Source organism: Mus caroli, unplaced genomic scaffold, assembly GCF_978045245.1.
Source record: "Mus caroli unplaced genomic scaffold, Mus_caroli_1 scaffold_20, whole genome shotgun sequence".
NCBI classification, from domain to species: domain Eukaryota; kingdom Metazoa; phylum Chordata; class Mammalia; order Rodentia; family Muridae; genus Mus; species Mus caroli.
The window spans coordinates 15,749,727-15,762,882 of NW_028227275.1; the positions used below are offsets into that span (position 1 = coordinate 15,749,727).

The following is a 13,156-nucleotide window of genomic DNA, read 5'->3' on the forward strand; positions in this document are numbered from 1 at the left end:
TGATCACTTCCGGATGACCCGGGAAGTATTCTGGGAACTGATTTTTTTTTTTTTTTTTCCTTTACCCCTTCCTCCCCGAATCCGTTTTCATTGGCTCCCATGGTGAGTTTATTTCTCTTTGCCGGGAGATTCTAACCTACTTTGGACCGGTCCTGGGGCCCGGTGGGGTGGGGATGCTCCCAGAGCTTTTAGGGATCCAGCACCAACTCTCTTCTGGCCCCAGCTGGGAGTCCCTGGTTCACACCAGCTGCTCACAGTGGCTGTGGCACGTCTGCTTCGGTCTTGCCCACTTCCAGCTGTGAGGGCACCCTACATCTGCTGCGGCTGCACTCCACCTCCCTGCAGCTGCGGGGCTCAGACCCGCGCGATGGGGCTACTGCGACAGGGGCAGGTGCGCAGCGTGCCCACAACTTTCTCTGAAGCCTCACTCCCCAGGTTTTCTTCTGCGAATGCACATTGAGGCTAGAGAAAGATGATGTGAGGTTTATGTGACATGTCCCTTAGACTCCAATTCATTGGGGAGATGAAGACTCTCCTAAAGATGTGGTCCGGTTCCCTAACCCGTTATCATTTTGGAAAAGCCTCTTGGAAGGGGACGCAGAGGCTGACTCTGCGCTGTATCCTCCCCCCACCCCCCACCCCCGTTGTTTCCTTTCGATCCACATCTCCCCTACACCCACAAGAATCCCAACCTTTCCCTGGCTTCCCTCAGTACGGTTAGGGTTGAAAGGCTGGTGGGTGTGTGGCACTAGGATTAAATCACTTAGGTTTAACTGGGGTTTCCGAGTCCTCTGAGAAAGGGGCCTGTTACCCCTAAATCCCATCTCTATGCCAAATTATTAAGGGCTGGCTTTCAATCCTTAAACAGAAAGGCCAGGATCCAGCGCCCTTCAATGGACCCTCAGGGCATCGTGAAGGCCTTTCCCAAGCGGAAGAAAAGTCATGCAGATCTATCTTCAGAAGCACTTGCAAAGATTCCCAAAAGGGAGGCGGGAGAAGCTAGAGGTGAGCCGGTCCACCCTCGAGCTCACACACACACTGGAACGTTCCGGCCTTCTTGTTTTCAGCTAGAGTCAAATTAACACAAGTGACCTAGCCTGTGGAGGGGCCAAGATCAGGTTGGCCTCAAACTCGAAAAGCAAACACAAAAAAGGAAGTTTACTAAAAAAAAAAAAAAAACTGGGGGTGGGGGGGAGCGTCACTTGAAAGCCTTTAATCCCAGCACTTGGGAGGCAGAGGCAGGCAGATTTCTGAGTTCGAGGCCAGCCTGGTCTACAGAGTGAGTTCCAGGACAGCCAGGGCTACACAGAGAAACCCTGTCTTGAACCCCCCGCCCCCAAAAAAGGAAGTTTGTTGTACGTTTGCGGTAGAATTCTTTGAAGGTATTTTGTTCTCTGGATGGCAGGAAAAGGAAGGGAGGTGACTTCGAACAGTTCATTATAGCTCTGACCTACAACTGTAATCCCAGTTCTTAGAGGTCAAGGCAGAAGAATCAGAAACTCAAGGTTATCCTCTGCTACATAGTCAGTTGAGGCCAGCCTGGGCTACATGAGACCCTGTCTCAAATAATAGTGCAATAAAATTAATAATAATAATAATAATAATAGCTATGGTGATACCACTTGAATATCCTCTCCACAGGATGGCTGAGCTCCCTGAGAGCCCACATTATGCCCACTGGCATTGGACGTGCCCGGGTTGAACTCTTTGAGAAGCAGATTATCCACCATGGCGGCCAGGTGTGCTCTGCCCAGGCCCCAGGAGTCACTCACATCGTGGTGGACGAAGGCATGGACTATGAGCGGGCTCTCCGGCTCCTCAGGTTGCCCCAGCTACCCCCTGGTGCCCAGCTGGTGAAGTCCACCTGGCTGAGCTTGTGCCTGCAGGAGGGAAGGCTGACAGACACGGAAGGATTCAGCCTTCCCATCCCCAAGAGGTTGGCTGCTCTTAGCCTTTCTCAGGTGTTTGTTGATAACGTTTGAGTTTCCATCTTGAGTTATTAAAAACAACAAACAAACAAACAAAAAAAAACACTCGTACTTTTTAAATTGGACATATTTGGAAACCAAGGTTTCTGTGTAGAGAAAGATTGGGGGGGGGGAGACAGAGACAGGTGAGACTTTTGATACCCTAACTCTCTGTGACCTCCCCCTGCCCTCTAGGTCCTTGGACAAACCACAGCCCAGCAAGTCAGGCCAAGATGCTTCTGCTCCTGGCACCCAGGGGGATTTACCCAGGACCACCTTGTCTCTTTCCCCTCCTCACACCAGAGCTGTGTCTCCTCCCCCAACAGCAGAAAAGCCATCAAGAACCCAAGCCCAGGTGAGGAGCCTCCCAGCCTAGGGTGCTGATCACAGAGAGACAGAAAATTCTAGGTCTCTCTGGATTATGCACCTGTCCATCTCTTCAGTTCTGCATTCAACTAGTTATGTCTGCCCCAGGCTGGGCTCCGGAGGAAGCCCCGTGGGGCCTTTTCCTCAAGTCAAAGCAGGAGACACCTCCCCACCAGACAGCACTCTCTTCTTCTATTTGCAGTTCAGCTCAGAGGATGAAGCCAGCGATGGGGAAGGGCCCCAGGTTAGCTCAGCAGATCTGCAAGCCTTGATCACTGGGCACTACCCCACTCCCCCTGAGGAAGATGGTGGGCCTGACCCAGCGCCAGAAGCTCTGGATAAGTGGGTCTGTGCACAGCCCTCGAGCCAGAAGGCAACTAACTACAATCTGCACATCACAGAGAAGCTGGAAGTGCTGGCTAAAGCCTACAGTGTCCAGGGAGACAAGTGGAGGGCCCTGGGCTATGCAAAGGCTATCAATGCTCTCAAGAGCTTCCCCAAGCCTGTCGGCTCCTACCAGGTACGTGGGGGAGGAGGTTGTTTCTTCTTTATTCAGTGCTGGTTACAGCAGCACTAGTCATTAACTAGTGGTTAACTGTAGTCACCAGTGGGCATCCGACTTAGTACTTAAGAGTTTATAATGAGCCGGGCATGGTGGCTTTAATCCCAGGACTCTGGAGGCAGAGGCAGGCGGATTTCTGAGTTCAAGGCCAGCCTGGTCTACAAAGTGAGTTCCAGGACAGACAAGGCTATACAGAGAAACCCTGTCTCGAAAAAAAAAAACAAAAAACAAAAAACAAAAAAACCAAACAAACCAAAAAAAAAACGAGTTTGTAATGGCTGGGATCTACATACAGAGACAAACTGATAGAAGAGAGAGAAAGAGAGAGAGAGAGAGAGAGAGAGAAAGGAAAACAGACCAGCAAAATCGTTAGGACTAGAAAATGGGTGCTTAGGGGCTTATTACATACACTGTTTCCTCTACATCTGAGTGTTTTATATGATAAGTTTAAAGCCAGGGGTGGTGGTTCATGCGTTAGACTCTGGGGTCCATTGATTATGGACTCTAGGCAAGTTAGTTACTCTGTCAGTTTTCCAATCACTGGAAAGGAATTAACAACTGTAGGCCATTCACAGGGGTTTTGTAAGGTTGGAAGATGGTCTCAGTAGCACAGAATGACATAGAGTAAGCCCTCAGGCAGTGTGGTGCAGTGAGCCCCCAGTCAGGCAGTGCTGTGACCCCAACAGGCAGTGTGGTGCAGTGAGCCCCCAGTCAGACAGTGTCGTGCAGTGAGCCCCCAGTCAGGCAGTGTGGTACAGTGGGCCCTCAGTCAGGCAATGAAGTGCAGTGAGTCCCCAGACAGGCAGTATGATTCAGTAAGCCCCCAGGCAGTGAGGTACAGTGAGCCCTCAGGTAGTGTGATGCAGTGGGCTCCCAGTCAGGCAGTGCTGTGACCCCCTTCCCCCAGGCAGTGTGGTGCAGTGAGCCCCTAGTCAGGAGTGTGGTGCAGGGAGCCCTCAGTCAGGCAGTGCTGAGACCACCCCCCCAACAGGCAGTGTGGTGCAGGGAGCCCCCAGTCAGGCAGTGTGGTACAGTGAGCCCCTAGTCAGGCAGTGCTGAGGCCCCCCCCCCAAACAGGCAGTGTGGTGCAGTGAGTCCCTAGGCAAGCAGTGCAGTGCAGCGGGACATCTCCCCCCCCCCCCCGCCATACATGCTACAGGTAATACAGTTCAGTGGGCCTGCTGGGAATGTGGGTGCAGAATTGTGATGTGGTGGCAGTGGTGGTAGTGATGAGCACTGTCATTTTCTCTACCTCTTTTTGTGGTTATTTTGTTTTATTTTTTTCTTTTGGAGACAGAGTCTCTCTCCAGTGCCTCTGCCTCTGCCTCTGCACCTTGGCCTCTCGGTCTCTGCCTCCCGCCTCCCACCTCCTGCCTGGCCATTTTCTCTACTTCTTATTGCTGGTCTCTGGGAACCAAAGGACAAGCTCCATATGGTTGCTGGGCTACCTTTGGGGCAGATATTCTGCTGAAGGAGCCACATTCCCCTCTTCTGGCTCTCCCTTCCTAGCCTCTCCCTCATCCTCCTCTGTGCCACTTCCTCCCTAGGAGGCCTGTAGCATCCCGGGAATTGGCAAGCGGATGGCGGAGAAGGTCGTGGAGATCCTGGAAAGTGGGCATCTGCGGAAGCTAGACCACATCAGTGACAGTGTGCCTGTCTTGGAGCTCTTCTCCAACATCTGGGGAGCTGGGACGAAGACTGCCCAGATGTGGTACCATCAGGTCATGCCAGCCCACCATTGCTGTTACAGAGTCTCTGCCCACACCCCTTCCTGTTCACCTGCAGGAACCTGGGTCCCTCTGTTTTCCCACCCTGGGCCCTCATGGGAGTGAAATTCAACTACAAGGACGCCAGAGTTCACATTGGTCCCCCTCCTGTCCCCAGAACAGCCATGTGGCTTAGTGTCCTTGACGTGTGGACAGAAACAATAAATACATTACTCTGTCCCACATACCAGCAAGGGATTTTCTGTTGTTATGTTTGTTTGTTTGTTTGTTTGTTTGTGGTTTTTAAAAAAAAACTATATCTCACCATGTAGCCCTGGCTAACCTAGAACTTATTATGTAGACCAGGCTGATCTGCCTGGCTTCAGCAAGGGACTTTCTAAGGAGCCCAGGCTTTGGGCTCCATGTCTCGAACAGTGGCTCTCAAACTTGGCCATGCCAAGAATGATCTTGACAGTTAGTGAGCGTGAAGCCCTAACCCATTTTAGACCGAGGAATGAGGGACCAGCATGCCCAGATCCCGTCCCATTGAATAGAGGCTGGACTTGATTGGTCCTGCCTTCTGTCTTCCATGGCAGCTGCTGTGACAGCCACCTGTGACTTCTGGTCTGTTTATTAGTCCTGGGTCCTCATAGCCTCTTTTCTGGTTGCTTTCTTCCAGGGCTTCCGAAACCTAGAAGACCTCCAAAGCCTGGGCTCCCTGACCGCTCAGCAGGCCATTGGCTTGAAGCACTATGATGACTTCCTGGACCGCATGCCCAGGGAGGAGGCTGCGGAAATTGAGCAGACGGTAGGCACAGCTCAAGCCAGCAGCTCCTAAAGCCCTAGCTGGACAACCCCACAGGCAGCGGAAGTTAAGAGGTCGACAGAGATTGCGTCTACCAGAGCTGTAGGTCCAGGAACCCCAGGTGGGGTGGGCACTGCAGTGGCAGCCCTCTGGTCTCAAGGTCACTAAGCATGAACTCTGGGCACTAGTCGCCTCGCATGGGGCAAGCACAGCCTCAAGGCCTGAGTATGTCGTTCAGAGGTAGCGCTACTGAGCATGCCTAAGACCCTGCCCATCCTCAGCATCACAGAAAGGAAAAAAAAAAAAAAAAAAACAACCCATCTAGTTGGCCAAGAAATCAGGTTTAGCCAAGTTAAAGGTTCAGCTTAGAGCTAGGGACTGAGTCTGTAAGTTCATGTGCAGGGTTGAGTCAAGAGAGACAGGGTATACCAGATGTCTGCTGTTTGTTCAGTGGCATCGGGAGCAGGCTGGTGCATGGGCAAGGGTCTTGGTGAGTGGCAGATGAACCAGTCTGTTAGCAGAAGGATCAGAGAGACCTAGATGAGGAAGAATAAGCCTCCAGCAGCGGTCCCACAGATGGAACTGTGGGACCGGTGCTGGATGGATAGACCCATCACAGAGCTGCGGTGCTAATGCTGACCCCGCACTCAGCTACGGTGTCCGTACAGCACAGAGAATGCCCTGGTCAGCCGCCAGCTCCTAGCCCATATAAAGAGACCGGCTTCCCCACTGCAGGCTGCCTGCAAGCAGGGCTCCAGCTGTAGGGATTCCGGTGGGATTGCTCAACCAGACAGCCTCTTCCCATTCTCCTGGGAGACCCAAGAAGGGATTGAAGGGACTAGCAGAACTATGTCAGGGCAATTGGGGTGTCCTGGCTGTGAGCAACTGCAGTGTACTGCAGAGGGGGCGGGCTAGGTCTCTCAGATCCTTCTTTAACAGGCCGGCCTCACCCCTCCGAGAACGGTGTGGGCAGCTCCTGGCCTCCCCTTCCCACAGGTGCAGTGGTATTGTGTGCTTCATTTTCTCCCAGCCGGGTTGGAGACTGTCTGCCAGCCACCTGCTCAGGCCTTGACCCCGAGCTTCCACACCGCCATCAGCTCCAGGCTCTCAGGCTGCTTGAGCTGCATGGGTGTGGCCTTTGTGATTGGCAGACCTTTCACAGGCCTGGCCGCTGGATGTGGGTCGGGGGCCAGAACCCACGGAGAGTCACTCTGCTCTTGCACAGGGGCCTTCTGCTGAGGCAGAGCCAACGTCCTCAGGCCTCTAACAGGCTTGCCTCTCCAGTGCCCCGGCGCGTCCCCTCAGCTTAATATGAATCCCGGGGGAAGGCTGGGGCGAAGGCTGGGTGCTGTCCTGGGAGAGGCCTCAGCCTCTCACCCCTCCCTGCTCTTCCCCAGGTCCGGTTATCAGCCCAGGCCTTCAACCCTGGGCTGCTATGTGTGGCCTGTGGCTCTTACCGACGGGGGAAGATGACATGCGGGGATGTGGACGTACTCATTACTCACCCCGATGGCCGATCCCACCAGGGCATCTTCAGCCGCCTCCTTGACAGCCTTCGCCAGCAAGGTATCCATTCTGACTTTGGGTGAGCAGGCTACCAGTGGGCAGCCACCTCCTAGCAGTCACCTCCAAGTTCTCGATTCTAGACATGCTGGGTGGGAAAGGGCTCTGCAAGAATCCTACCTCTCCTGGGGCCAAAGACAATAAAACAGGGGCAAATCTCACCTGATGACACTGCCCGCTTTCCACAGATGAGGAATTGGGCTCAGAGGGGCGAGGCCACTCAACTCAACACACAAATAGGCACAGGGTATGCTGGGAATAAAGAACCTTAGGCAACCTGAGAAGGTGAGACTATCAGGCCTGGCTCCCTGCCCTACCAGATATCCCTTGTGTTGGACCAGGGTTCCTCACAGATGACTTGGTGAGCCAGGAGGAGAATGGCCAACAGCAGAAATACCTGGGTGTGTGCCGGCTCCCGGGGCCCGGGCAGCGCCACCGGCGACTCGACATCATCGTGGTACCCTACTGTGAGTTTGCCTGTGCCCTGCTCTACTTCACCGGCTCTGCCCACTTCAACCGGTCCATGAGAGCTCTGGCCAAGACCAAGGGCATGAGCCTGTCGGAGCATGCGCTCAGTGCAGCTGTGGTCCGGAACAGCCAAGGTGTCAAGGTGGGGCCTGGACAAGTGCTGCCCACCCCCACGGAGAAGGACGTCTTCAAGCACTTAGGCCTGCCCTACCGGGAGCCGGCTGAACGGGACTGGTGACCTAGGACTTGGGCAAGGGGAACCATGTTGAATGAACTGCCTCATATAGCCATCTCCCACCCTCTTAGCTGTGCCTTGCTTTGTCAGTTATGCTTGCCCTGAGTGACCAAGCTAGAAGCTTTGGGCCTGCAGGGAAGAGCCAGTCTGATTCTGAGAGCCCGCAAGCTCTCTCTCCTGGACAGGATTTATGCTGCTGTCCTCTCTCCTCCCAGTGACAGGTTTTCACACGGCCCCTTCCCTGTTCAAGCAGAACAGGTGGCTGGTTTCAAGGCGGTTTCCTGCACTGAAGGCCCAAGCTTCCCTTTCCACCCCAAGACTGATGTAGCTGTGTGGGGTCAGCAGGGGCTGCAGGAGAGGGAAGCAGCTGTGGGTTCAGCGTCTTCCGTGAGCCTTCACAGTAGAGAAAGCCATGTGGATTCTCTCACCCGCTCACTTCCTGTGCAGCTGGAGCTGCTGGGGGTGGCCTGTCCAGACTCTGAGGGTGGCTTCTAAGGGCCCTGGGGCCTAATAAAGTGCTTCTGACATTCAACTTGCCTGCAGTCTGTGAGCTGCTCCAACCCCACCTGTTGTCCTCCATTCCAGCAGAACAAAGATGGGAGGGGCTCACTGTCAGAAACCCACTGACTGCCTTCTAGCCCGGCCTGGGGTACAGGGTAAGAGAGGGAATTGGAGTCGACACAAGGGGCCCCTCTCAGTCCTCCCTGTGGCCCTAAGATGGGACTATTGTGGGACATGAGCCAAGTGACAAGTTTGAAAGAAACAGTAAGAGACACCATGTAGGAGTGACCTGGAAAAGGAGCGGGCAGGGTGGTAAGGAGGTGACCATCTAAGAGGTCATGAGACTTTAGGACCAGTTAGGAACCAGTCGTAGGGAGGATGCTGGGGTTGGGGAGATCTGGCTCCACGGTTTGATTGATGGCCCAGATTGTAGTGAGCCCGCAGTGTACACACTTCTGAGTTGGGCACTGCAAGTCAGGGAGAGCGGGCAGAGGCGGGGATCTAGAAGGAGGTGGAAAAATTGATGGATCCAGAGTCAGAAGGCTTCCTAGAGAGACCCCAGGACCCACTGAGAGATTGTGGGGTAAAACATGAGGCAAGCTTACGCCCAGATAGTCTGTGGAGTATGAAGGGCTTGTGTGTGTGTGTGTGTGTGTGTTTGTGTGTAGAAGGGTGTGTGTGCATGTTTCTATAGAAAGGTGGGCATGTGTTTCTGTAGAATCCCAAAATTGGTTTTTGTTTCCTTGATCTCAGTCCTGGCCTCTGTCTGGGCAGTGGTACATGCCTGTAATTGAAGATACTCAGAAGGCAGGAAAGTCATAAGTTCTGGGCTAGCCTGGGCTATGTAGGAAGTTCAAGGCATCTCAAAGAGAATAAAACGGTTCTGGGCACTAGCATCTTGTGATCAGACCTTCAGCTCAAGCCCGTATCCCTGACACCAAAGCTAGAGGACCTCCCCTGCATAGGTCATGCTGGGAAAAGCGACTGCACAGCCCTTACCAATCGTGAACAAGCCACGTCCAAGGATCCAAAGCTCCGTGAGGAGCCATTCTTTCTGTGGACTTTCATTTCTGCATAGAGTGGCTCCCTTTTGTTTGTTTGGGTTTTGTTGTTGTGTCTGTTTGTTTGCTTGCTTGCTTTTCAAGACAGGGTTTCTCTGTATAGTTCTTGGCTGTGCCAGAAGTGCTTCTGTAGACCAGGATAACCTCAAACTCAGAGGTTGCCTCTACCTCCAGAGTGCTGGAATTAAAGGTGTGCGCCATCACTGCCCACTTTAGCTTCTGGTTCTTTTTTTTTTAAAGATTGTTTCATTTATTTTATGAGTGCTCTATAGCTGTCTTCAGACACACCAGAAGAGGACATCAGATTCCATTACAGATGGTTGTAAGTCACCATGTGGTGGCTAGGAATTGAACTTAGTACCATTGGAAGAGCAGTCAGTGCACTGAGCCATCTCTCTAGCCCATGTCTGGTTCTTTTAAGCCTCCGATTCTACAATTATTCTCCTACAACAGGGGAGTACTAGTACCGTATGTGTCTCTCACTCTACATGGGTGAGTGGGCCCTGCCACAAGTCAGACCTATGACTTGTCACTGTGGGAAAGGGAGACCCCTCCTTTTGGGCTGCTGTGGGTCTCTCTTCAGCTGCTCTTTGACACTTTGTGCCTAGCACACAAGTGCTCTTTGGGTGGCTATGACCCAGTCCTTCCAGCCCTTGTGTTTATCCAGGGCCTGGGATGACAATGTGTGTCGTGGCCATAACCTTACTATGAACCAAGCTTGCAATGGGAGTCTGGTTGCCAGAACAGAGCAGGCACAAGCATATACCAGACATCCACAGCCCACAGCCGGAGGGGGCATGCCAGGGTGGGCAGGGTCTGTTGTGCCCAGCTTCTCCAGAATCATGGGATTTCTGCCCCTTTGGTAGGAATGGGACCCCTCTTGCCAGCACCAAGGGGAACAACTTGGAAGCTGTGGCCTTCCCCTCTTCATGGCAGGGGAGGGACATATTCCTGTTTTCTGAGAGGGAGCTGGGGAGAAGCTACAACTGTGGTTTCAGGCTGCAAACAGAAAGCAGCTGCCTAAGCCTAGAGTTGGCACTGGTGTGATTCTGTGTCCACTCTGCCCTCCAGTCAGAACCAGCCAGCCATTTTTCCCAGAATCCCCGAGTCCCTGGGCAGCCCTGCTTCCAAGCTCTGGAACTGGAGAGAGAGGCTCCTAGCTAAGGCTCCAAGAGAAAAGTAGTCTGAGACTTTGGACCAGGTCTCATCTGCCTCATCCTTCCTCCTCAGCTCTGATCCCCGTGGAAGAGCCTCCCCAAGGAAGGCCCTGGGCCCCAAGACAAGGAGATGCCCCTGGGGATGATGGGCTGCTGAAAGGACCCTGAGAAAGCCACCAGAAGATGGAACTGAACTGATAAACTATCCCTTCTCCAATGGCTGTGGAGTCTCTGTGTAGAACCTGCTAGACCCAGGCCTGGCCCTGACAGGATAAGCCTGTTGCCTTAGACAGTGCCCTTCCTTGCCTGCTCCAGGAGCCGCGACCCAGCCATCACTGTATGAGTGCAGGCTCCCTCGGTATGCGCCCGGTGTCCCTTGTTTGTGTGCCTACCACACATTTCTGGGCCCTGTAGCTGTGGTGTGAGTACCAGTGTCTCTAGCTAGCCTCTGGGTACAGTCCCCATGTCACCAGGGGCTCAGGCAGGTGCGTGGGCTGTCAGGGGACCCTGGTGGTCCTGGTCAGGGACTAGGAAGGTAGGGGAGTCCTGACTGGACTTGGAGCTCTGGGTTCCTGTGTCCATGGTGGAGACCGCAGGGCGGACCGCTTGCGTCAGCCTTGAGCGGCCATCAATAGCGCGCGGTTAATTAATTTGATGGGAACAGCAGGGACCGCCGTTTGCATTTAGTGAAGTTCCAGGAACTTCCAACCCCATCTTCATAATTGGCCTCATAAATTGTAAGAAAGAGAGAGATCAGCAAAGCGGGAGGGAGGAGGGGCCGCCCGTCCGTCCTTATTTAATTTTATTGCTGAAATTCATCTTTTTAGCCTCCTCCGCCTGAATCGGCTCTCCCTGCCGGATTTGCCTAATCATGATAAATTAATATTCATTTCCCCACCTCTTACCCAGCTCCCGCGCTTGGATGGAGTTAGGAGGGTCTTCTTCCAGCCCCTCTGCCTTGGTTGGGAGATGACCCCCAAAGCGAAGCTTGTGTACTGCACTGAAATTGGCCCTTGGGGAGAGCAGGAGGGAGCCTGGGAGAAAGATGGGGTTGTGTTCCTTGGGGAGGAGGGGGCTCCCAAGACTGATAGGAACTCACAGGCCTCGGGAAGCTGACTTTAACTACAAATGGCTAGCCAGGGCTGGGTTAGAAGGACAGGAAGGCTGCTAGAGACCTGGAGGCTGAGCCACATGGGCAGACAGGGTAAGCTGAGGAGGTGAGACTGGAACCTAGAGGGAGCTGAGAGGTGAGGCTGAAACAGAATCGGTCACCCACTGATCCTTGTCCCATTGCACTCCCTCAGCTAGAGATGAGTCACCTTGCCAGGTCCGAGGGTTCCTGTGGGAACCATGGGTCTCTGACCACTCTCTCTCAGTGCAGATATCAGGATGTCTGGAAACAACACACGGGCATGTGTGCAGGGCTGTGCTGGGCTAGACTGTGCTGTGCAGGGCTGTGCTGGGCTAGACTGTGCTGTGCAGGGCTGTGCTGGGCTAGACTGTGCTGTGCAGGGCTGTGCTGGGCTAGACTGTGCTGTGCAGGGCTGTGCTGGGCTAGACTGTGCTGTGCAGGGCTGTGCTGGGCTAGACTGTGCTGTGCAGGGCTGTGCTGGGCTAGACTGTGCTGTGCAGGGCTGTGCTGGGGCTGTGCTGGACTGGGCTGTGCAGAGCTGTGCTGGGGCTGTGCTGCTGTGCTGTGCTGGTCTGTGCTGGTCTGTGCTGGTCTGTGCTGGTCTGTGCTGGTCTGTGCTGGTCTGTGCTATGCTGGGCTGGGCTGGGCTGGGCTGGGCTGGGCTGGGCTGGGCTGGGCTGGGCTGGGCTGTGCTGTGCTGGGCTGTGCTGGGGCTGTGCTGTGCTGTGCTGTGCTCTGCTGGGACTGGGCTGTGCTGTGCTGGGGTTGTGCTGTGCTGGGGCTGTGCTGGGCTGTGCTGGGCTGTGCTGGGCTGGGCTGTGCTGGGCTGTGCTGGGCTGTGCTCTGCTATGCTATGCTCTGCTGTGCTGGGCTGGGCTGTGTTGGGCTGGGCTGGGCTGGGCTGGGCTGGGCTGGGCTGGTCTGATCTGGTCTGGTCTGATCTGGTCTGTGCTGTGGGTGGAGTCTCCCTGGGAGGTCCCCCATCCTGCACCTCCCTGGGTGGAGGTTCCAGTCTAAAGGATCACAGTCCCCTCTGCTGCTCACATCCTGTTCTGTTAGGCACAAGGCCTGCCAATTTTATGCAGAAACTGACGATCAGACATGAACAGTGATTGGTCCAGCGCTCCACATAGATCGGGAGGTCTGGAACTAGGATGTGTATACCTGAGAGGCTGGGAGTGGTGAACATGGTCCCTAGGGACCTGGCCTTTAGAGAGTGGGCAGAGCATTCTGCTCTAGGGTGTGAGCTCTCTCTCTCTCTCTCTCTCTCTCTCTCTCTCTCTCTCTCTCTCTGTGTGTGTGTGTGTGTGTGTGTGTGTGTTTTGTTTTTTGTTTTTTTAGTTTTTGGTTTTTCGAGACAGGGTTTCTCTGTATAGCCCTGGCTGTCCTGGAACTCACTTTGTAGACCAGGCTGGCCTCAAACTCAGAAATCCGCCTGCCTCTGCCTCCCGAGTGCTGGGATTAAAGGCATGCGCCACCATGCCCGGCTTGTGTGTGTGTTTTTAAATGATTTTATTTTTATGTACATTTGTGAGCTGCCATGTGGGTGTTGGGAACTGAACCTGGATCCCCTGGAAGAGTAACCAGCGCTCTTAACTGCTGAGCCATCTCTCTAGCCCCTGGGGTTATATTT

General features: G+C 54.0%; 1 protein-coding gene across 1 annotated transcript; it reads left to right on the forward strand.

Moving 5' to 3' along the window:
- Positions 1-31: 31 nt before the first annotated feature.
- Poll (DNA polymerase lambda) lies at positions 32-8,220 on the forward strand. The gene is made up of 9 exons (XM_021151674.2): positions 32-102; positions 869-1,005; positions 1,642-1,936; positions 2,163-2,322; positions 2,536-2,853; positions 4,443-4,616; positions 5,281-5,409; positions 6,804-6,972; positions 7,311-8,220. The coding sequence occupies exons 2-9, from the start codon at positions 894-896 to the stop codon at positions 7,673-7,675; spliced, it is 1,722 nt and encodes a 573-aa protein (XP_021007333.1). The 5' UTR covers positions 32-102; positions 869-893; the 3' UTR covers positions 7,676-8,220.
- Positions 8,221-13,156: the final 4,936 nt, after the last annotated feature.